This window comes from Rattus rattus, chromosome 4, assembly GCF_011064425.1.
Source record: "Rattus rattus isolate New Zealand chromosome 4, Rrattus_CSIRO_v1, whole genome shotgun sequence".
NCBI lineage: Eukaryota > Metazoa > Chordata > Mammalia > Rodentia > Muridae > Rattus > Rattus rattus.
The window spans coordinates 10,744,817-10,769,951 of record NC_046157.1 but is presented as its reverse complement, the minus strand read 5'-3'; the positions used below and the strand labels follow the sequence as shown (position 1 = coordinate 10,769,951).

At 40.3% G+C, this 25,135-nt stretch overlaps 1 protein-coding gene across 10 annotated transcripts in view; it reads right to left on the bottom strand.

Annotated features, from left to right (window-relative positions):
* Positions 1-5,291: 5,291 nt before the first annotated feature.
* Tp63 (tumor protein p63) overlaps positions 5,292-25,135 on the bottom strand; it is a 197,094-nt gene continuing 177,250 nt past the window's right edge. For 3 of the 10 annotated variants that reach the window (XM_032899245.1, XM_032899246.1, XM_032899248.1), the window contains one exon: positions 20,897-21,011. In XM_032899245.1, coding sequence (XP_032755136.1) covers positions 20,897-21,011 — 115 coding nt within the window. Of the gene's footprint in view, positions 8,355-10,998; positions 11,093-12,324; positions 12,470-14,629; positions 14,788-20,896; positions 21,012-25,135 lie in introns of those variants that run through there. The other 7 variants (XM_032899239.1, XM_032899242.1, XM_032899243.1 and 4 more) reach the window with 4 other exon arrangements.

Here is a 25,135-nt window from a genome sequence, read left to right as displayed (position 1 = left end):
CTCCCACTGACTGCTCAATGCTGACGGAACACTAGAAAGCCACTGAACAGCATGGTACCATTTGGTGAACTTTGGTGAGACCAGGCTTAGAGATAGCTTTTTGCCTTACACGTCACTCTTGAAGGTGTCATGGACCTGAGGGTGGCCATTTATAAGGAGGAGGTGACATGCAGTTATCTCCAAGGTCAGGTGTGAGACATGGTGATAGACAAATATGCCATCAAATCCACCAAAGAGCACCGCCAGCTAAGATGGGAACTTCAGGCATGAGGAGAGAATGGAAAATAGCATGGCTGTCTTCTTCTACAGAGAGAATGGAATATAGCATGGGTGTCTTCTTCTACAGAGAGAAAGAAGGGAATCAGGAAAATGTAATGATTCCTGGCAAATTTCAATAGAGTTTACTGACTCTGTGCTGTTTCGAAGTAAGTAAATTAGGCTCACAATTATTTAATGGACTGGAGAAAGCAAAAAGTAAAAACAATGAACATAGAGTTGCCCTTATCTCAAAGATAGTGGAGAATAAGTTGTACACAATCTTTTTTTGATCTCTCTTGTGGATGTTTACAAAATGTCAGCCTTTGTACTAATATACCAAATGTGTTGGCGCCCAATGACACTTCAATTTCCACAATTTTGAGTACAAAGTTTCTAATCATTTCCAAAGTGTTTTTGGCAGGAAGCCCCAGGAAATGACATGACAGAGTTCTCTGTTCATTTGGCAGCCCAGGATCTGGCAATAGGTCTTCTCTACTTCGTTTTGTTTTTATTCATTCTTTTAAGACTTCTCCATTCAGCATTCCAAGTATTGAAAGTGCTCTCACATGCTTTCTATAGGTTTCAATTATTAATGAAATGGAGGAGTATTACAAAGGCAATAATAAGTTGGAGGACTGTTAGATCAGCTGGTGGGAACTTAGCTGAGACACAGAAGTGCACAGTGATCAACCAATATAAGGCAGCCAGTGATTAGAAATCACGCGTTGCATAAAATCATGCCAGTTTGTCCGAGAGATAAAGTGCTTGTGTTCCTGGGTCATAGAGCAAATCTCAGGTGAGCCGTGTGCTTCCTGTATCTTTCATTTCCTGTTATTTCGGATCTCAGCCCTCTCGACTTGAAAGTACTTCCTGTTCCCTGTCTCTCTATAGCTAAGTTTTATTTGAATTACAAAATGCTGGTGCTCTGAGGTCCTAGGTTGAGAATTCTGATAAAAACCATGAAAGGGAAGTTTACTTGCCAGTACTTGCCACCCACTTGGCACAAAAACAGAGTTGGACTTAGTGTGGGGAGTTACAAATCTCATAAATTTCAAAGACACACCCAACATGACTCTAAAAACACTGCTCTAAACTGATGAACTGCACGCTTCTGAACTATACCCGTGTGACACTCACTTTCTGTGGCAAGTTTCTCTTAAGAAGAAATGAGTTTCCAATGCTTAAAATGTATACTGAGTTCAGAATTCCCTGTGGGACTCTGATTCATCTGATTGGTCACAATAGTAGATGTGGATGAGAAGGACATTGGAAGGGAGATTGAGAACCATATATGTTAGTTTCTGGATATTCAACTCAAGAGTCCGACTATACTCTCCAGGTCTAGCATGTACCACTGTTGTTATGTGATATTTTATTGCATAATTTTACCTCTCTAACAAGAATGCCTGCACCCCATCTAGGATTATTGTATTATCATATTAGCTACAGCAAGCACATCACTTAAAGCTAAATTACAGCCTTGTATCACCTATATCCTACGGGAATTTTAGATAGTTCTAACTGACTTATTCAAACTTTATGATTTATGCTGTGATATCGGAAGTTCTTATGATTCATTATATTCAGGCTTTAACAGTCACTATTTTTCATATTTTAGTAATGTTTTAAAATGGTAAGATAGAATGACATCATTTCCCTCTCTTTGCTCTCTTCAGTCCCTCCCCCTTGCTCTTTCTCAAATTCATGATGGTTTTGTGTCACTGTTCCATCTGTATTTTATGTATCTATATACACACACATATACACAAGCGCATAAACAGATAAGTACAAGCAGCTGAACTCATCTAGTGCTGCTTAAATCTATTTGATTTCAGGGCTGATCAATTGGTATTAGATAGCCCATTAAAGGATTCTCCTCTGAGGAAGACTAATTTGCTTACTCTCAGCATCCTTGAGTTGCCCCTAGTTCACTATGTAGGTGTTGCGTGCGTTCAAGTGTATTTTAAAGGCCATACTGCTGAGGTACGAGAGCTGAGGCCATCCCTATCATTTCTTGGAGACACAACTTCACGGCAGATTTCCTGGTCTTCTGGCTTTTACACGTTTTTGTAATTTTATAAATGGAATAGAAAGTCTAAAGAGAAGTAGAAAACAAACTGAAATATCAACTTATTTTTTTTTCATTTTCTTGATCTTAATGAGCTAAACTGCCTGTGAGCTGGCATACAACATGCCTAAAGAATAGGAATTTCCTTTCATCTGACTGTTATTACTGTCACTTATGACTGTACACCTTACATTTGCATCATGAAAATCGAAAATTACAAAATTATTTAGGAGCAACTCACAGATCTTAATTATTTGGGAGAGAGAGGTCCATGTCCTTTGCTTTCAAAATTCTCTACATTTTACATTTGCAAACACTAATTAGATCTTCTGTTTCAAAGTTGAGTTTCCCATTAACTGCTTTTCTCCAGCGCCCTTGTCAGATCCTTTTGTTAGTTCTGGGCACTTGTAAACTATGTCAGAATATTTGGTCCCCAGAAATCACTAGAGATGGGAGAATACTACCACATTCCTTCTTAGGATGACCAAAATTTTGTTGCAAAACTATTAACCTGGTTAAATTCTTCCTGTCAAATAACTCCGTAAATGAAGTCGTCATTTTTATCCATAGACCCAGAGTGCTTATCTGTTGAACTTTGTGCTCGAGACACTAACTTTCCGACATCATGGATAAAGACTTAGTCTGTGGATTCCTTTTTATGATTAATTTCATCATCATGTTTGTTTGTCTTCTGGATTAACAAGCCTGAACTATCTTCTTTTTACTATTTTAATGTTTGTGTCATCGTAGAAAAGAAAATATTATTTGGACATCAGCAATGATAGACTTTGTATTCCTCCAAACCTTCCTGACCACTTATGGGTAATACTGTATAAAACTATGAATGTATGTAAATATGTATTTGTGTCATTGCCCTTTTGTAATCTTACTGGGTCATTTTGTAGGCTGGTAAAAACAAGACGGCCACAATAATGTGTGAAGTCATCTAAAAAGGAAATTTTTTAAATTAAAGAAATTCAACTCAAGATAGAATCTTGTCAACATGTGATCAACACTAAATAAAGAACAATGATTTTCCATTCATTTTATTCACATCTCTGAAAGTGCATGTGTATGGTGCATTCATGACTTTTACTTGGAGGAGCCCAATTTAAGGGCTCCATGGTAGCACATGGCCAGTGGCTAGCACGTTAATTGGCACAGTCTGGAATGATCTCATTCTTTTATTTATAAAGATTGTGGTGGCGAGACTTATGAACAAAGAAGCCATGAGTTTGAAAGAGAGAAAGAAGAGGTATGTGGTAGGGTTTGGAAAGAGAAAGGGGGAAGGAAGAAATGATGTCTATTACAATCTCAAAATAAAAGATGGAAAAACATGGTTTTGGCTTTTGGAGGAAGAGAAGGATAATTAGAATCAATAAGGATTAAGACAGTTTCTATAATGCCAAATCATGAAAGAAAATTTTTCAAGATATGAAGAAATAAGACCATTAACCTTTCATATCTACTTTGGGTTTATAAAATGGTTTAGAGAGCCTCTGACTATTAGAAGAAAATACATTTGGTTCTATTGTACACACCTATAACTTTCCAACAAAACAAAGAGACAAGGAGTTTGGTGTTCTCTGGTGAATATTGACGAGTCATTTGCATAGCTGAGTATTCTCTCCCTGACATGGGTGCGGACAAACCAATCACTTTGTTTTAGAGAAACTGTCACCACTTTTCAATAAATAATATAAGGTTCAACTTCCTTGGTTATATGTTTCCATTTTCACAATGTAATTTCATTCATTGGCATGACCGATTTTAGTATTTTCTAGGTTCTTCTCATATATAATGAATATTCTACAAAATTCTTGATATATTTTAGGTTTCATGCCATCCTAGGTCAGTCTACAAGAGGATAAAGTTTTGCATTTATCAAAAATTATTAGACCATTTTTTAAGAAATCATTTATTGATTTATGTATCTAATGGAAAGGCCTGGTCTGTTTTATTCAGAGGCAGTGTGTCTCCCACACACCCAGGGTGATCTGTACTTTATTCCTTCAGTGTTGAGGAGGGTATTTATAACCATCACGGGATGGTCATGTATGACAATAGCACACACATGCTTGCTCAGCCATCATTAGAGAAGCTTCCTCCCACTGGAGGTAGGGGAAAAGTACAGAGACTCAGAACTGGACAATGTTCAAAGAGTGAGAGACCTCAGAACACCGGTGCTCCAACAAACAAACCTCTTGCCTCAGAGCTCAGGGAAGAGGAGGCAGAAAGATTTTCAGAGCAGTGGGGTGGAAGAAAAGAGTGCCTTCTACACACAACAGGCCTGATGTGCTTATGAACTCTGATACACTGCAGCAGCATGTACAAGGACTACACATGTCCAAGCCAGATACTGGTCCCAGCACTGAGAGGGGACGATAGACATGATCTCCCATTGACAACCTCTGGCGAAGGAAGATTTTATTTTCTACAATAAAGATTCACTGGCTTATAGGAACCACACTTAAGGACAAACCCCATGCCTAGCAGAAGACTGAAAACACAGTACAAGCTCACTGGCATTTTGGTAGATTTTTGGTCTCACAGGGCTTTGTCTGTGATTTTATTTTTTACCTTACACATCTTTTGCTTATAGGTTATGGTTTCTATTTTTGTGTTTTAATGGGTGTTTTGTGTGTCTGTTTTCTCTGCATGTTTTGGCCTGTTTTCTAAAGAGAGGGAATGGTATGAAGTTGTGGAGTTGGATAGAGGAGATCTGAAAGTCGAAGAGGGGCAGAAAACCATGATCAGAATATATTAAATAAAAATATCTTTGATAAATAAATGAATATGCAAAAATAAAATAAAATTCAGAAACGTGGCAATCTATTCTCCAGTTGGACAGCAAACTCTGTTTGGCCTCAACTGAAGTATTTTTCTCTTCCCATTGTAAGAGAAACAAGGCCAGAGGTCAGAAGGATGAACACACAGATACATACTCACAGAGGAACACAATTTCTCAGTGTATTTTCATTTATTTTTAAATTTTATTGCATGTCCTGGCAAACAAAAATGGCTTATAGATTTGCCTCAGGCTCACCATAGCCCATAACACAAAAATACCAAGGGACAAGCAACTGAACCTGTAAAAAAAGGATCATGTCTATAAGAAAGTACCTTTTGAAAAAAAACATTAATAAAGTATATAAAACATTTCATATTTGTTTAATTTTGTACAATTATAAAAATAAAAAAAGCCCCACATATCTCTCATAGTCAATGTTTTGGGGGGGAATATCAAGAAAACAATAGCTAACTGGACTAACAAGGAGACTCCTGCTTCCTATCCTACTTCACCACCACTCGAAGGAATCTCATTCTCCGGTGAGAGGCATCCAGCAGACGTCTGTTCTCCATGCTCTTCCCCACAGCTCTGGCTAACTCACACGCTTAACACTGGTGTGAGGAGAGAAACGGCCTATCTACGGCTAATGGCGGACGCCAAAATCATTAGCTACAGTACAGGAATTTCCGAGTCCCTAAGTAGTGCTGAAATGCCTCAGAAGTCCCCTGTGCCACCTCAACGGTGCTAAAGCAACCCAAATGCTCACAACCCCCAGGAAGCCATTTTTCTCCCTAACATGGCTAAGGCCCAGCTTTGTTCTCCATGCATTGAATTTGCCAAGCTGGGAAGTTGGTACAGAAGTTAATGACGCTTACCATTATTTAAATGCAACAGAATGTTGAAATTAAGGACTCATTCTCTTTAGTATACAAAATTTTAAAAAATTAAAAAAAAACAACTTTCCCTCTCCCCCCCCCTTCTTACAATTAAGGTGTCATGTCTTATTTGACATTGAATTCTCACTAAATGGTGTTTCTGCAAAAATATAAAAACAGCAACAAAAAAAAAAAGTTTCGTCTGTGGTTCTGGAAAACCCAACTATCCCCAAGAGAAAGAGTAACAAACAAAACCAGCATAGTATGCAATTTCACACACACACACACACACACACTCACACTCACACACAGACACGTGTACACAATACACTATTTTCTGGCAAAACCCATACATTACATTTCATAGGCGTATTAGCCCATTTGCACTTTAAGATAAAAATGGGAGCTCCTGTGCAATGACAGCCCTTTACCAACATGTGCAGGAGGATTGTAGAGCTCGTTAGCGTGGTTTAGTCTGGGAAAAATATATTTGACTCAAAATGTTTCCAAAACATCTAGGGGGAACACTGTTGCACGCTTTCCCAAAGTGGGAAACAAGTCTTTCTCCATGTGAATTAAACAGTTTCACTGAAGAGGTTTGCCCTGGTTTTGTAGACAGTTCTTGGTCTACGGAAAGTGTCAGGTGGAAAACTGGGTCTTCACCTCTGCTTTCTACAGCAATGGAGCTTTGATGATAAAGAGGAAAATAACAGTAGTTGAGCTCATGCCATGTGAAAGCTACACTAGCAAGTTTGTAGTTTCCAAGCTACTATTCTTATTTTCCACCTTGATGAGAGATTAAACTTGTCCCTGCATGCAGTGTCTTATAGATAGGAAAGTCTTTAAAAGGTACATTTCCCAAGCCTCACTCCATGTTTCAAAAGGGGTTTAAATTCAGAGTTTGGTGAGATTGCTTTCTGTTGTCACGGAGATTGAGTATTTCTGAGTCATTCTTATTTTTCCTGAACCTTCCTAAATAGATATTACAACTCACCATAAAAACTACACAAATTGCAATCATCCTGACTAATTAGCCCCAATTCTCACAACAGCATTGAATGCATATTTTACTCAGTCAATCTGGTATTGAAATTTAATTTTAAGGCTACTCTAATGACAGCAAATGTTTCATTTTTGTTTTACTAATAAATACGAGGGTGTTGGGTCTTAAATTTTTGAGCGCTAACTGCTATATTGGCTACATTTCATCAGCTATTTGGAATGGCTGATTTAGACCATTTAAGAATTTTCAGAAAAAAAAAAAAACTGTACTCCTCATTCTCAAACAAAAGCAAGAGATGATGCCCTGTCTTCTAGTGTGTGACAAAGCAAACATAAAATTTTGCTTGAAATGGCCACAGAGTGAACCAACCTAACTGGAATGGACACCAGGAACATAAAATAGACTGACAGAGAAAACTGCGTATATGCAGTTTTACCTCATAAGAAGCAATGGTAAACACACTGGACGCATCCACAGGTTTGATGTGCTAAACGGCAATCATCCAAAGAAAGGAAAGGACCTATATATCACTGTAACTCACATAGACCATTCAACTCTAAATATCTGTCACCATACATGATACCCCTGAGAAAGGGGTACAGATCAGCCAACCAAAACAAGCAAATTCCAAAGAAGGTTGATAAGTGCAACTCGATTTCCATTAAATTACATTTAAACAATACTCAATACCCCCACCCGAAATATATATTGTATATTTATATATTTATATATATAGTCTTAGACTATAAGGCTGAAAATGCTTTATAAAAGTCAATGAGAGATCTCCAGTGCTTAGAGAGACCCACTGCTTCTCTGCTAACGTCTATCTAGCAATGTCAACGCATCTTGCAAGCAAGAGTATTGAAGGCTTAAAGCCAGGATCAGAATCAGGTGACAGGTCAGACTTTAGGTAACAGGTAGCCTCTTAATTCTCCGTCCCTTTAGAAACCAGACTGAGAAGGAGGAGGAGGAGAGCTAGCGAGAAGGCTTTGAGGATCAAGCAGGCGTGCCCTGTAGGAGCTGGGAGGAGGAAGAAGACAGGAAGAACCCGGCAACGGACGCTCATTCCCCTTCCTCTTTGATGCGCTGCTGCTTGTTGCGACGGGAATCCATGTCAAAGTTGAAATCGTTCCACTCATCACGGGGTGGGAAAGAGATGGTCTGGCGGAGAGTAAAGCGCACGGCATCAATCACACGTTCTCCACGGGTCTCACTGGAGCCCACGCTGACTGTAGAGGCACCACTGGGGGTTCTCAGGAGATGCGGAGGCGAGGAGAAGTCATGCAGCTGCCTGTGGTCCAGGATCCCCTTCCAGATGGCATGTCGGAACTGCTCAGGGATCTTCAGACTTGCCAAATCCTGAGCAATGGGAAGGAGACCAGGCGTTAGAAGGCAGACACCTACATTTCTAGCTCCTGCTGTTTTCATTCTTTGTTGTTTTGGCTTAAATGATTTGAAATTATTATCACTAATAAAAATACACTCGTTCTCCATTGGCCTCAGTTTATCTGCGTGTAAAATAGTGCAGAAGTAGTTAAACGGGAGGGCAACAGTCTCAAGGAGAACTGTACGTCTCTGGGAGTCAAATCTATGGACTGGGACTAGTGGGATGTCCCTGACAGTGCAGGAAGAAGGGAAGTTTTCTAATGGGGATTGAGTTTCCAAACTGATTCTTTTCATAGCCCTATTGAATCCTGAAATCAGTGCTGGATATTGTTATACCTATTTTAGGGAGAGCAAAACCGAAGCTTAAGTTAGCAAGCCTTGCAGTTTTGTAACAAGGTAAATATGCCGTACACTCAGGATTAGCTTTTGAGCCTGAAAGTGTCCTAAAGAGCAAAAGGTTTCATGGTATAAATAAAAAAGCATCAAATGCACACAGTTATATCTAAGTTATAGCCATGCACTTCAGGAGGAACAAGAGGCCTTCCCAGTAGGGTCGATCTTAAGGGGGGGTGTGCACGTCGTGGATCTATTGCCATTAGTTTGTTCTCTGTGTCTCCATTTAATGAAACAGTGCAGCAGGCAGAAAGCAGCTTGGCAGATGGCAATGTGGTCTTAGTTTCCTACTTGTATGCTTTGGATACAGTTATTTCTTTCCATTCTACATACTATGGGCTCATAGACATGCGTGGTATGGTGGTATTATATAGCTAATAAGGCACACAGGATAACGTTTATCATCACATCACAAATTCAGCTTTACATCTGAAGATACCCAACGTCTTCTCATTTCTCTCCCAGAAAGGCAAAGGCACACTACAGTAACTGAGAGCTGCAAAGACACACAAGGTATCTGTTTCTGGAAATGAGCAGGAAAATACTGAGGGGAAGATGAGAAAACTGAATAGTTTCTACGACAACACTGTCGTATTGTCCCATTCTGTGGGTTTTCAGACAACCACAGCTTCTTTAACTTCTGTAGTAGACGAAAATACCGTTAAGAAGGCAATCCACAAATTGATTAAGTTAGCATGATCTTTTGCTTCTTACACCCTGTTTACTTCTGAAACTGAATGAGCCCAAATGAGAATGAGATTACTCTTATGGTCTCAGCCCCATTCACAATTTGTGGAAAACACTTCTGCATGTGAAAGGAGGTAGGAGAATCCTGGCACGCCCCATGCACGGTAAGTCCACAAGTAATACATATTACATAAAGGCATAGGGAAGGGGTAGCCTTCTCATTGCGCCACACAGGACTCCACTACAGATGCTTCTCAAAAACAGGGCCACTCTGTTTTCCTCAGTGGAGAGAGGTGATTTTGACGTCATCTCGGTCCCGTCAGAACATCTAAAGCTTTCTCTGCAGTTGCTACCTATGATGTGCTCTACCAAGGAAGCACGGGGGTAACTTCTAGACTGTGAGGGCTGGGTGTAGTGTAGCATGGTGTACACTAATCCCTCTGGGGCTGGAGCCTTCTCATGCTTCAGGGACACAGCTAGCATCGGTGCTCAAGGAGGGGAAGGAGTCCCCACTACAGAAGCAACAGCAGAGGCAGAGATCAGCTCCTCCCAGCAGTCCAAAGTGCCATCTGGAAGCTAGAAATGCCAAAGAGAAGGAGAGAGAGAAGGGGGGGTGGAGGGGGGGGCAAAGAGGGAGGGGGAGGATCAGATTGCTGCAAGGGGCAGAGAAGTAGTTCCCACGTATGCAGAAGTTCAAGATATGGGGTGGGAAGCAAGAGAAAGTTTCAGCACATGCAGTTTGTTTTAGAGAAGCTCAGAGTCAGAAGGGAGCGATTTCTAACTCAATTGGATTAACAGAGGGCCTAAGGGGCAGAGTAACAGCCTCAAATTTCATTGCTACTAATATCTGTGCCCAGGACTTGAACTCGTGGCTAGTAATGATTCCCCATGATAGGGCACGGAGCAGGGCTGACAGAATTACAAATGAATGAAGAATCAGCAGTGAAAAGAAGAGTGAACTCACCCTTAAAACCCTTAATTTAAGAGGAGATGAAAAAGCCCAGTGAACAGTGTCACAGGCTTCTCCTGGTTCTGCCATTAATGTGCTATGGCCAATGACAATTTTGTCATCTGTTTGCTTCAGGGAGAATCACACTATGTCTTTTCTGCTCTCCTGCCTGATGCTCTAACAAGGACATTTTTAACCAATCTCTGAGTAAGTCTCATTGTGTTGCCCAAACAGGTCTCAAACTTCTGGGCCGAAGTGATCTTCCTGCTTCAGCCTCCCAGGAGTTTGGTTTTCGGTCACCTGTCTAGAGATTAAAATTTCTCAATCCTACGAATTAAATATTCTGTCTCTCAATTTGCATACATTTGGGTGCAACGGGCCACAGCCGAAGGTTCAGGCATATTGATTTCTGAGCTTCTAACCTGGGGAATGTGTCTGACAGGATTATGGGTTCCATTAGAGTGGAGGATTAGAAGCATGACTAAAACAAATTTTAAATCTATCCTAGATGGAACTACAAGGCATATGTACCAGAGGGAGAAAAATAAAGAAATTATACTCAAGAGAAAGGTCTAGCAGTTTACTTACATCCATGGAGTAATGCTCAATCTGATAGATGGTGGTCAGCCCCTGGGTCGTGAAATAGTCCAGACATGATGAACAGCCCAACCTTGCTAAGAAACTGCAGAGGGAGGAGGGAAGAGGAAGGAGGAAACAGAAAAAGAGAGTTCACCCCAACTGCATTGGCGAGATAAAGGAAAACCCAACATTTTGCCCTTGGATGCCCTGCATAAGAGACTGGCAGCAAATGAAGTGTGTACGGGCCTTGAAGCTGAGGTTTGAGGATTGCTAGAAACTCAAACTTTAGGTAAACTGACAACAAATCAAGTATAAGTGTTCTGGGAGGTGGCGATTTTTCAGCTGGTGATTTGAGGTACCTGGAGGTTTTGAACAAATACACCAGGAGCCATTGCATTGGGTATGTGTGGAGGTTTGGTGGTCAGGCCCTCAGTGCACTTGCCTCCAGGATCACATAAGACTTGGAATCTCGATTCTTGCTCTTTTGTGTTTGAGGGATTCTTGAGGATGTTTTAGATAGTGAAATCCTGTAGGCTAAGACTCCGGACTAGCATTGATATTTCTTGATTTGTGCCTTTAAAACAGAGATTATCATCTTTGTAATGCTGGCCTGCGACTGGTCATGTTACTACCATCCCAGGGCCAATTTCTGCAGAGCTAAGCCATGTACCACACTGTCTCTTTTGCTAACGTTGCACATGAGCAAAACATACTCTACCGTCAGCCAAAGGGATAAAGCTCCCCTTGAAGCTCAAGACATATGCTAAACATGAAATGTAGAGCTGCATGTACCTCTGTGAGACACACCTTCCAGACTTTGCTATCTTCTGTCCACATTAAACCCCCGTCCTAGAGTGTCCCCATTTCCTAGCAGAGTAGCTGAGGCTTCTTCAAATTTCATATTTTTTTTGCTAATATTAAAACTTTTTATAGACATCCAACTCCAAAATTATGGTCCCATGGTGGCTGAGAGCTGTGAGGCCTAGAGAGCAAGAAAGGGAGCAGCAGAGCCAGTTTACATCCCTCTGGGGAAACCCAGCCCTGAGCACCAATTCAGGGGCCACAAGTGACCTGTCAGAACAGGAGGGAGTAGAAGGGAATACATGAAGACCAAGACACAGGTCTGAAACCTGTGTGCATATGTTTCCACTTTCACTACACTGGTTGTAGGAGTTCCTAACAGAGCTATGCTGACTACTGTACCGATCAGACTCGTCTTCCTTAAATCACAAGACAGCATTCTCTCTTCTCAACTACTTTATCAGTCTTGCCAGTGTCTACCCTCCGCCCATAAACGATTAGGATGGACCCCAGGGTCACATGCTGTGCACTCACCTGACAATGCTGCAGTCTGTTGGGTACGGAGGTGGGGGGGTGCAGTGGGAGGTGGAGGGCATGGAGAGTGGAGGAGGAAGAGCTTGGGTGGGGCTGAGTCCATTCATGTCTCCAGCCATTGGCATGTGAGTGCCCATCATAGGAACTGAACAGAAGCAGGAGGAATAGAAAAGGTTACTAAACTATCATACCCCAGCATCCCAATGTACTCTCTATCCTGTTGAATATTACCAAAAACCTGTGGGGTTTTGTTGTTGGTGGTGGTGGTGGTGGTGGGGTTGGGGGTGATGGGGTGGTGATGGTGGTGGTGGTGGTGGTGGTTGTTTGAGGGAAAGAGTGAACTAATTCCTCTATATACCTTCATGCATTCTATACCTAGTTGAGCAGAATAGAATGAGAATTCAAAATTAATTACAGATTTCTGAACCCTTATCCTCCTAAGACTCTCTTCCCATGCTCCTTTTCTTCTAATTGTTCTTTCTGCTAAGTTGATATGTTTCTCCTTCCACTGGCCAGAGTGGGTTGTTTTGGTTTCTCTCACTACACTTCTCTCCTAGAGCATAGAGATCGAATCTCTGTTTCTATCCCCCATAGGCAGGATGACTTCCTTGTACAGTGAGATGTGCTTATACTGAGAAAATTGTGAAATTCATCCATGAATGAGATCTATTTCAAAACAAGATGACTTGTTACAGCATTATTCTGGAAACTTTATGCCTAATAAGAAAAAATACAAATTCAGGATTCAAACTCTGTTGTATATTACACCTGACTTCACCAATTTCATCAAACGCTTTGGACATTTTTCAAAACCATCAGCTTCAAGCCTTCACTGACACCCCACCCCTCACTCAGCTGCCCCCTCCCAAAGCTTGGGACTAATAAAAATTGTGAAATCAATTTCCTTTCTAGTTAAAAAAGAAAAAAATAGTATCTCGAGAAAATAAGAATATAATTTTTTTCTACTTTGGTAATTAGAAGCATGGTCTGGGGGTAGGGGTGTTGGAGGGACCTCTGACTCCTGCAGTGAGGAAGCCAGCTTCAAAACACAGCCCTATGACATTTCATAGGCTCCCCTCAGACTTGCCTGGGTACATCAGAGGAGAGGTGTGCACTATGAATTAAACAAAAGTGAGTGAAACGTTGTCTAAACGTAAAATGTGGTTACTATTACTACTCTCTTGCCCCTAGAACAAGCTGAGATGTTACTATGTCACAAAAAAAGAAAATAAAACCAAATGTCTCCTTTCACTGTCAGGTCTGGGACCTCGGGTGTGTTATCACTATGATATCTGTTATAAATTCCTGTGGTAAAGTGTCTGTTGTCACGCTATTACACTGAAAATGAACTTGGTCTGCTGGACAACAGAAGATCTCAGACTCACTTAGCTTCTTTTAGATAGACTGCGTTTTCCAGAGAAAAATAAATCATAAGGTTTGGTCACAACAAATAGGGATTTTGAAGGACCAGATGGTAGTTCCTAGGTTTTTCATCCAGTGGAGATTCTAGGACCTAAATAGTGTTCCATTTTCTCCATCCCTGAAAACGCTATTAATCCTGGGTCCTTACTATTCTTTGCTTCATTCAAGTCTCTGTCCCTTTTGCTAGACTCACAATAGATCAGGTAAACCTGTTCCTAGAAGATCTTTGTATCGAATTTTGCCCACTTATTTAGATCCAGTTTTTTCACTGTCTTCTATTCCCACATTTAGTTACTATGAAGAATTCTTGTGTATGCAAGAGAAAAGGAGAAACCATTTGAGAGATCGATTCCCTGCTTATGACTGTGTGTGAAATGAAGTAAGGCCATCAAGCCAGAGATACATAAATGCTAACTCCGTGAAAAGATCATTTTAGAGACCTAGCATATGAGCAGAGGACTGACTTGCTTGCTGCTGCACAGATAATTTTGCAAGAATCCAGATGAGAATCAATTTTCTGACACTTTCAGTCTAGCACACCACGGCTACTTCCCACATGGCCGACACATTTTTAAGATGGTGTCAGAGGAGGCCGGAGGTGTACCGCCATCCAGGCTGGTAGGAGTGAACTGTTCTTGTCTCAGTGATCCTTATCCCTACTAACCTCACATCTCCCTGTACTAGGGTATTTTGTGATGAAACCCCATAACTCAACAATGAAGGGTTATTTGTGAAAGCCAAGTCATCAAATTCTGGGCTCCTCTACCCACAGGGTACCCTGTCTGCCGTCCTTAGCTTAGGGGAGAGTGTCCTTGCCACCCTAAAGCACTCTTCTCCTGTCTTAGCCCTGTTCATTCTTTGGCAGCTGAAGGGAGGTGCTTACTGTTGCCTCCCATGCCCTCAGGCATGGTGGTGGGAGTCAGGGCGTTGCGCTGCTGTGGGTTGATAAGCTGACTCACGGACGGCAGCTTGTTCATGCTGTTCATTTTGTTCAGAGGTGGCGAGCTGTTACCGTATGAAGACTGAGACTGCATCGAGGTCCTAGGAATACAAACATGGAGTGATGGTCAACACGGGACACCGAAAAGCAGGACAGTCTCTTTCAACAGGTCCTGCATTAGAACTATGGCTGAGCCAAATACTCCTTTTATAGCCTAGACTCGTTTATCATCCGTGCCAGCCTCTCCCTTCTGGAAGGGACTCCAAAGCTATCACGAGATCACTATTTTCTAGCTTGTATATAGTAGAGTACTTAATATCTCATTTATGAAAGGGAAAATTTACATACTTCTTTTTTTTTTCCTATTGTTCCTTCCATCTTCTCTCTCTTGATTTTCTACTAAAATAAATCTTAAAAACTGGCAAGGAGAGAAAGAAGCCAGCAAAGCACACAGGCTGATAAAGTACAGAAAGACACTAGACTTCTTTCCAACCATTTGGGGTGCACAGCACATATCTGATAAAGTCGGTCATCGAAAGCATTTGACACCATACTCTACTCTCTCACAGCAAGCCCCGAGGTATAAACACCCTTCCTCAGCTGTACAGGAGCCATGTGGACACAGGCCATGTGAACAACTATTCTATATAGGAGAACCTTAGAACCCAAGCCACTGTGGGAATGAATTTCTACAAGTCCTGTGTGTGTGTGTGTGTGTGTGTGTGTGTGTGTGTGTGTGTGTGTGTGTGTGTGAGTGCATGTGTGTGTGAGTGTGTGTGTGTGGGTGTGTGAGTGTGTGTGTGTGTGTGTATGTGTGTGTGTGCGTGTGTGTGTGAGTGTGTGTGTGAGTGTTGTGTGAGTGTGTGTGAGTGTATGTGTGTGTGTGTGTGTGTGTGTGTGAGTGTGTGTGTGTGTGTGTGTGTGAGTGTGTGTGTATGTGTGTGTATGTGTGTGTGTTGTGTGTGTGGTGTGTGTGTGTGAGTGTGGTGTGTGTGTGTGTGTGTGTGTGTGTGAGTGTGTGTGTGTGTGTATGTGTGTGTGAGTGCATGTTTGTGTATGTGTATGTGTGTGTATATGTGTGTATGTGAGTGTGTGTGTGTGAGTGGTGTGTGTGTGTAAATATAGTACTTATATAAAAATGTAGCTATGTAACTATAGACACAGTTGGGCATGCTTGAGGCATGTACTACACTGTTAGTAGCAGGAAATAAAAAAAATCTAATGTTTTTTTATTTTTAAGACATGACAGAGGTTCTACAGGGATAAAAATCCTTCCTTCTAGGGCTGAAATTGAAACTAGAAAGGAGATAATGAGGACCAACTGTAGAGAAGAGCATTTGAGTAATAGGTGAAGATTTGGCTTTGAGTATGTGTCTGACCTGTGGTGGGAAAAGTTCTCTTTCAGAATTCATCAAACCAGATGTTTTGTTTTGCTCTGATTTGCCTTCTTTCTATAATACCCATATTCCCTTTTTTTTAAAAAAAATAATAGACAAGTTTAAATTCGCATACGAGTTTTGGTTCCATATGTGTGTATGAGGGATATTAATAACTGCACGTTACAAACAAACGCAATGTGATGTTCGACAAATATTTACAATTTTAAATGATGGCTTTACCTACATGTCCTTTCGGTGGGTTTTGAAGATGTACCAAATTCCCCACGGTTGCTGAAAACAGACAGCCTGCTATCTTATCAGTGATGAACGCTGGCCAGGGTAAAACAAGCACTACACACCATAGTGTGTTTGCATGAATTAGAATGACTGTGGAAAGCTACTCCACTTTATAACAAGGCTTTAACATTGATTTTCCTTGGCCTTTCCTATGTAGTACAGTCAGGCATCATATAATAAATCCTCCTGGTTATGTAACTCCGCAGGTCACCTGGCTGTTTTCCACCCATGTTTGCACAATTGCCATTCCTCTGGAGTATTTCATGCCACAACATAGAAGCACATGCTCAATAAATTGCTATTGTCATTTGAAAAAGAAGTAAATATGAAACTCTAAGAGAATAATATGCTCAAATGCCTAGTATCTGTTGCCAGATGGATGTGTTAAGGACAGAAATGGCACCTAGCCATTTTTTTTCTTTTCTTTTCTCTTGATTTTGTGACATGCCCCTAGAAATAAGATGATGGTGGATGACAAGAATACAAGATCAAGAAATTATTGAAGTATTAAAGTAAATGTGAAAAGCCAAGGTAGGCAAAGAGCAACCACCACCTAACAGGAATCTATCTGCTACCAAGACACTCTAACTCCATACCCCAATGTGTAGGAAACTAGTGGGCAGTCAGCACACTCAGACCAACCTAGAAGCATTTGTAAGTCCATATCTCAGTCCAGGGAAACACAGAGAAAGGTAGTGGGGAGTGGTGCTAGCAGCTACTGCTTCTACCCCTCCCTTAGGCAAGGAGAAGGTAGCTATTATGATATATGATAATATGTTATAGGATATATGACTATATAAGATAGTCATTCACATTCCAGATTCAGAATATTCTCCATCAAGCAGTTGAACACACAGTCAAACTCTATAATTAGAGTAGTTTTAACCATTAACAACCACAATCATGAAGATAAAAATACACTGACAAACTTTACTTTTGTCTATGGACTTTCATAGTCTACTGCTGTTTTCTACACGCTGTGAAACCTTGATTGCATCTGTGGTCACTGTTTTGTTTTGTTTTTTTCCCTACCTTATTAGCTACTCTATTATTTTTAATGATAATCAATTTAATTTTAGGAAGAGAGGTCAGGAACAATGAGCAGATAAGGAATGCAAATTTTGGAGCCTATCAAAATATTTGCTAGATGTGATCTGAACGTATGAACGTATTTGGATTTGATGCAGGTATCACCTGAGTCTCATTTTCCTCTGGCAAACCTCAGGCTCTGCAGGGGTGGCTGTGAAGTCTGAAGGAGATCATGTGAGAGTCCTCAACCTTGTCTGGTTTCCTATAAACACCTTAGAATCTTTCCTCTTCCGTTATGGCCCCAAATAGTCAATATACACTCTGGTATCTGATATGTTGGAGGGTACCAGCATATGAAGTTATAGGAAGAAGTGAACAAAGTTGACAAAGATTCTTACTTGAATAAGTATAAAAATGATTTAGGATGAGGTTGAAAGGGCCATAAATCTTGAAGGCACCCACTAAAACACAAATGTGAGTTTTACAGACACAAAGACAAAGGTCACAGCACCGTGATCATTACTAACTCCCCAATCTCTAAAATGGGCAGCCCTCACACACTTAGGAAAAAGTATGATCCTGAATAAAGTCACAGCCCATTCAAAGGTCCTGAAAAATAGTCTACTCCTTGGCCATAGCGAGTGCAATGCCATGGTCCTTCAGTAAACAGTCCCCCAAATTTTGCAGACAAAAGGAAAATGAAAACAGAAGCTATGCCATTTTGATTGATTTCCTTACTTGTCCCCTCTGTCCTTGTCATTCACCCCAAACAAAGGACAAATAACCAAAAATGTGGTAACAGCAGTTCTTTGCAGAAAAATGTAATACAGTTTCCATGTGAGGGCATTTCTATAGACACTTATTAAAATTTGCTAGGAACTGAGTATCATAGAGATACAAACAGGTAAGGCTCCTGTAGTTCTAGTCTTGAGGGAAAGTATTATTAGAAAAGCCAAGTGACAGGCCTTTTGTTGCTGCTGCTGCTGTTGCTGTTGCTGTTGTTGTTGTTGTTGTCATTGTTGTTGTTGTTATTGTTTTCTTCCTTTTGGTTTTCAGTGGTGCAGATTGAACCTAGGTCCTTAAACATGCTTTTGAATTCTCAACCACCAACTTCGTTTGTTCCCAGTCTGCCATTCTTAGATCCTAACTCTAAACCCATAAACTTCTGTATTCTCTGCTGAAAATAAGATGTTCCTTTAAATGATCTGGAATTAGAAATTAGACAACTTGATTTTACCTCTCATGGCTGTGACAGGAGAGGCAGTCTTTGTGATAAGTTCCAGGTTATGTCCATGGCTTTCCAGAAGCACACTTGATCCTTTTGCTAGATTTAATTCTTTTCAAATATACTAGTTAAAACTCTTAACTGAAATTTGGTGACACATTGGACAAATGTATTTTCCAAGCCACTTCTAGAATGCTGAATGTGGAAATGGAAAAGGAATTTTGAAGGGGAATGATACCCTGAATATGAAGAAGGTTAAAAAACAATGTAGAAAAGAAGTATACCTCTTCTTAGTATTTCCCAATAGCCCACCTCTCTGTGGCCTGAATGTTGGCTAACCTTGCTTCCAAAGACCAAGGGCACCAAGAGTTCTTTAAAAGGCCAACCATAATATTTTAATCATCATAATATAAACACGCATATAAAGGCTATGATGAGTATATGAGAAATTTACATAAGAATAGGCTAAAGCAGAAAATATTTCTGACAGGAATGCCAAAAAATCTAAGTACTTTCCCCAAGTACTTGCAACTCAAAGTTACTAACTGAACTATAGCAAAGGCATCTTCCTTTACTAATCCACTTTAATCTCATTTCAAGATATTTCTGTATTATGTTTTTATCTGTTACATGCTTTGCTGCATTAAAAAAACTTCCTTTGAAATATTGATTACAATGATACAAAGGTCAAAACACACAAAAATTTAAAACAAAACAGAAGCTTTGGATGTTGGTCCCACTGTAGATTTCTGGCCAAATATTTTCCAAAGTCTATGGCACATAGACCTAACTATCTAAGAAACTGGGACTTAGCTTAAACTTAATTTAGTTAAGTTTGGTGCTTTAAAACAAAACTGAAGACTTGTTCAGATGTCTTTCGGCACCCTAAGATTTAATCTGTCACAGGGCTAAAATCTGTGTGAGGTTCATTAATGCATTGTAAACTAACTTTCAGACTGATAACCTGGGATATAGTACCTTAAACAAAATTCCAAACAAAATAGGAAGAGGGTCACAGTGACTGCATTCTCTCTCTTCTTTCATAGACCCACATATAGCACTTGCAGCCCTTAAGTTCTGAGAATATACTCTACTTGGGGGAAGCAAGAGAGACAGAAACAAAAACTACAAGATAAACCAAGATGCAAAAGTTTATTGAAAATTAAAACCACACATCCACAAAGCAGCAGCCTCGATCACAAGAAATTGTTGTGCTGGTGACAGAGAATGAAGAGCTGGTGGCCTTGTTGGCACAGGAGGGGTCAGGGATGTTGAAGAAAGAAACAGGGATTCGGTCAGTTCTTTTGAGTTGGGAAACTATTTTAAAAGGAAAGAGAACCTGTTTAGTTCTCTGCCTGTAATTTGTAGGCTAGGCATATTGATTTTAATACTTCTGTGCTTAGACATCATTTCCTCAGAGAGGAGCTCTCCCAGATTATGCACATGGACAGTAATGAGGATTCCAGTTGGTTTTATGGTAGGCAGGTTGAGAAGTAGCAGCTCCAATTAAACCCATTAATCATAGATTTGGTGAGGAGACTTTGAACTCTCCCACCATTGAATCATGGTAAGCAGATACCTGGGGCAATATTTCTAGGGTAGTTTCATCTCGTATTAACACCACAAAAGTAGCTTACCAGCCTTGGCACCTAAACAACAGTATGGGGGAGTAGGACCTGATGCAAGGAAGGCTATCATAGCAGATGTTAACATACAGTGGCAAAGATCAGACCTGGTAGAGCCTAAGTCAACTTTCTCCTTATGTAGGAAGAGAACGTCAGCATTCAAAAGGCCCAAGTCACTCGGTCAACACAACTTGCTTAGGCACAGACAATGACAGAAGTTTTTTCCTCATTTTCTTAAAAATACATCTTAAGTTTGAGACCTGCTCAAAAGCTTTATTATGAGTTTTAGAAACACAACAGAAGGTAACACAAAAGGGTTCCAATAAACATTGTAATGTCTCTTTCCCAGTGGGTCCCCCTCCCTCCTGGGAAAACAGTAGAAAGCTCACAGACAAGCACAGTCACAGTTCCTGTCCATCCAAGGCAGGATCTAAAGATACAGAGTGTGCAGAAAGCATCTTTCCTTTGCAAAATTTTGAGTCCCTTCAAAGATTCTCTCACTAGTGGATGTGTGCCTTTGAGCAGCTGGGTCTCTGAGCCAAAATGTCTTCAAGTCCTGTTTGTGAGGGCTGGAAACATGTACACACGTGTGCGTACACACACAACACACACGGAAACACAACAAACACACGCGCTCAAACACAGAGACGGGGATCTATGGGTACACTGAGTGGTTTGGGGGGTTGGAATGTCTAAAGAAGACGTCAGACTGTGTCGGAGCTTCTCTCCGGGACTCCACAAGCTCATTCCTGAAGCAGGCTGAAAGGAGACTGTAGAGAGGAACCAGAGAAAGAGAATGAAGGCTTAGGACTCGCAAATCCACATCAAATGAGCACAGAAACACACCCTTCTCCTACCTTCATGATCACAGTGCAGATGGAGCAGAGCATCTGAAAAGCCATTTCTTTTAAAAATCCTTTAGTTTAAAAATCCTCCTTTTAGAACCATCCAGAATATTCTATTCTCAAGTTATGTAAAGAAGATGCAAGACAAAGCAAGGGCCGCTAATCAGCACTCTACATCAGAATCATATTTCTCAAAATACACTCTCCCAGGTTCCATATAAGAGTTAGTTGGGGGCCCAGTCATCTCTATTTCTTAACATAAGGTGACTCACTTGAGGATTATGGTGACAGGCAGGTCCAGTGTTCAGTGTAGGGCTTGGCATGGGGATACTGGACTCAATTAATTGACAAAGGAAATACAAAAACAAGAATAAACTTTGATCCTCTGTAAAAATGTCACAGACCCAATTATTATACCTCATTACTGCTCTGTCTAGCCAAACTCTGAAGTCTGAAGAAATATGATCTTATCAGTATTAGGAGCTGCGTCATCATGCATCTGGAAAGAACTATTAATGAGCATTTTGTGTGTGCCCAGATCGAGGTGGTAAATACCTTAATCCTCTCAGTCACAAACTTGGCCTATAAATGCATATATCAAACTTATGAAAGCAACTTTTGCATAATTAAGAAATCAATTATGCCATGGGTTGCCAAGAATAAGCCCTTTTATTTGGCGCAAGGTTGTGCAACCCGCTGAACTGTTTGAGAACTGTTTCCCAGACTGGCTTTTGGAATCCTTTTTGTTTTGCACCTTCAAAGGAACAAAGGCACTTTCCCCCCTCAATCCACAGTCTAGTGTATAAGCAAGAATTGGTATCTTCATAATGAAATTTGCCTGCATGCACACCATGGGGGAAGCAAGTTATTACTAAGAGAGCTTCAGCTTTTAGTTTTCTTTGCTTGGAAGGTTAAAGCCTGGATGGAGTGTCTCTGATATCGAAGTCTCAAATAGTCAGCACAAACTGATCAGATCAGTGCTCCGGTGAAGGCAGGATTATATACACCCTCTGGGTTCAAACTTCCGGACCTAGAAGCAAGGCCAGTTCTACAAGGAGATATGCTCATTTGGAAAAGTGATTGAATAGAATTTAATGAACCTTTAAGGTTTTTCTCCTTCACTAATTCAGAGCTAGTAAACCTCTGTCCTGAAATACATGCCATAATGTAATAATCTTGCTGTGAAGTTCAAAAGTAGCACTGTGTCAATTCTGATTATCATTGTCGGGAGGAGCGCCATGATATTGCCAGGTTGCATGGTGTTGCTGGTCTTCTCAAGTCTATAGAGATGACGACTTCCTGAAAATGGGTGACCTTACAATCTGAGAAGTGTAGTTTGGATTCATATCAGTTTGGATATCTGCGTCCTTTACGCTCTCTTTCCTACGTTTCATTAATAATCTTGAAGTCACTGTCTCCTTACATTCATGAAGCCGACGTGGGGAGACAGTCTCAGTAAGGAAATGCCTTTAAATTGAGAGAACAATGAAGATCAACGAGCTGGTCACCGCAGCACCACGGGAAGGGGCACTGGCTGCACCACTGGCCACCAGCTGCAGTGTCCCTGTATTGCCTCAATTGCTTAATTAAGGATGGAGCAGATGAGACAGGCAAAGAGCTTTGGTTCTAAAGGTGGTCTAGCCTCAGCTGCTTTGTGGGCTTGCTTGGTTTCCCAGCAAGGTGTGAGGGCTAGAAGCCGTCTTGAAGATGCTGCTCAGACCCAGCACTCTCTGGCTTCTTTCACTATGGAGCTGTGATCAAGACATATCGGAGAAGGGCGTGTCGGGGTGTCATGGGGTGTATTCTAAGTAAATGGAAGCTACGCCATAGAAAACAAAATGTAGTTTCCCAGAGAAAACCAACGGTTGGGAGAAAGTATAAGAAAGTCACACTGATCTGAGGACAGAAGGGGCAAAAAAGGGTGAATTACAGGGGAAAAACAAACAAATAAAAATACAAGCTACATGGGTCTTTAATCTAAAAATTAAGGATTGCTAAAACAGACGTCAAATAACTTCACTGTATCAGTAAAAACTATGGAACAACTAGAGAGTGAAATTTAAATATAATAATAATAATAATAATAATAATAATAATAATACTTAGATCCAATTTGTCTTCCTATTAGAGTCCAGCTTTAATAAACATAACTGTCTAGAGTTGTACCTGTATGGACATGCTAGTGAAAATATAATTTCTTCTTAAACAGTGTAAAGCCTGTATCTGTCTATAATGACTTGAATCATAGCAACTCAATTTAAATATCTAAATTTAAATATCTAGCCTCCATATAGCCTGTGATCATGAAGGTAACTATGAAGGGTTATAAACAAACAAACAAACAAACAAACAAACAAACCCATGCACAAGTGAAAGGCAAGCAGAGAGGAAGCACAGAATGGGCAACTTAAAGAAGTAATTAGACTGAAAATATATTACTGTCACTATGTAGGAAGTATATTGTTTTCCCACCAATTTTCATTCTATTCTTAAAAACAAATTTTTTTTGACTCCGTACCAGTATAAAATTAGTACGATGTTGTAGAAAGGAAATCACAGGCTATTATAGGCGCTCTCTAAGTTGATTTATTCTTTTCAAATGATTGCCAGGAAATTAGATTTCCATTTTTCTTTGTCTACTCATTCCTTCTCTCGGAGATTTGCATGAAAACAACAGAGCCGAGAAAGACAATCTCAGCCACAGACTGTAGCAACTGGAGAACTTGCATGGGTTCATGTCCATCATCGGGGAGCCGTGTATATGTAATGGTATAAAGGCATAACTGTAGGAAACATCTGCATTTTGCTAAGGTCTCATTTTGCAGTCTGTTAGCTTTCCATGCACAAGCTACACAGCTGTGAGACACCAACTCAGACCCATGCACACGACTGACTCAAATGAACACCTGGGGAGCTATGCAGCTAAACCCACACTATTCACTTTTAGCGACTCTAAATGAGTCCCTAAAAATTTGTATTTTGCTAACACAACCTCCTTAGCCATACATTTTTTTTCTCAGGTAGAATAGATTACTCCATGAAGAATAGATAATAGTAATAGTAATAGTAATAGTAATAGTAATAGTAATAGTAATAGTTCCCCTTGGAGCAATTCAAGCCAATCAATCAACTACCTGTGGAAAATTCCTGACAGAGATACGAGTTCTGTATTTTCATCTACTCATTCCTTCTACCAACACAGATAGTATGAGCCCCTGACCAGAATTAAGCCAGTTTATTCATTAAGGCCGTAAAACAAATACAGTAGATTATTTCTTTTCTCCTTTAATTTACCAAACTTCCTCAAATGGCCACATAAATTTATACAATCCTGAAACCTGCAAAGCTTTCTTAGTATTTCAAAAGTTTGTAAACTATTGGAAAAAGGAGCTATATTCTTATCTCCATTTTAAAGTCAAGTCTTTTAATGTGCTCTAATAAAGGGGTTGCAACACCATGAACGTTTGATATCTAAGCAGAAATGTTTAGATTTCACAGGAGAAAAAGAGGTCTAAGTTAAAGGCTGCTGTCAGATACTGACTTCAGAACATTTTATATTCTCTCTAGAATATGCATATTAGCTTTCCAATGGGCCTAGCAAACAGAAATTTCGTTTTAATGAACACTAGAAGACGAACTACATATTTATCTGCAAGAGTGGTTGGCAAGCTGTATAATGTGGCTCCTGAGCTTCCAATGGTTGTCCACTTTTAAAAATGGAGGAGAGAGCAATCATGATATGAGGAAATGATATAAAATACAAGTTCAGTTTCCATAATAAGGTAAATACGTGACAGACACCGTCATTCATTTAGTATCTACTAGTGTTCTGATACAATCATAAAACTGACCAGTTATAAGAGATCATCTGTACCAAGATGCCTAAAATAAGTAATTCTCACAGTTCACAGGAAAACGAAGATGCTTACCAGTCCCTATGCTAGACAGTTATTTCCATTGACCAGAACAACCAAGTCCAGAGCTGAAGTCTCAGAACTAGCTCAACACAACACATTAACACGTAATGTAATCCTACTGGTGTTCTGTTG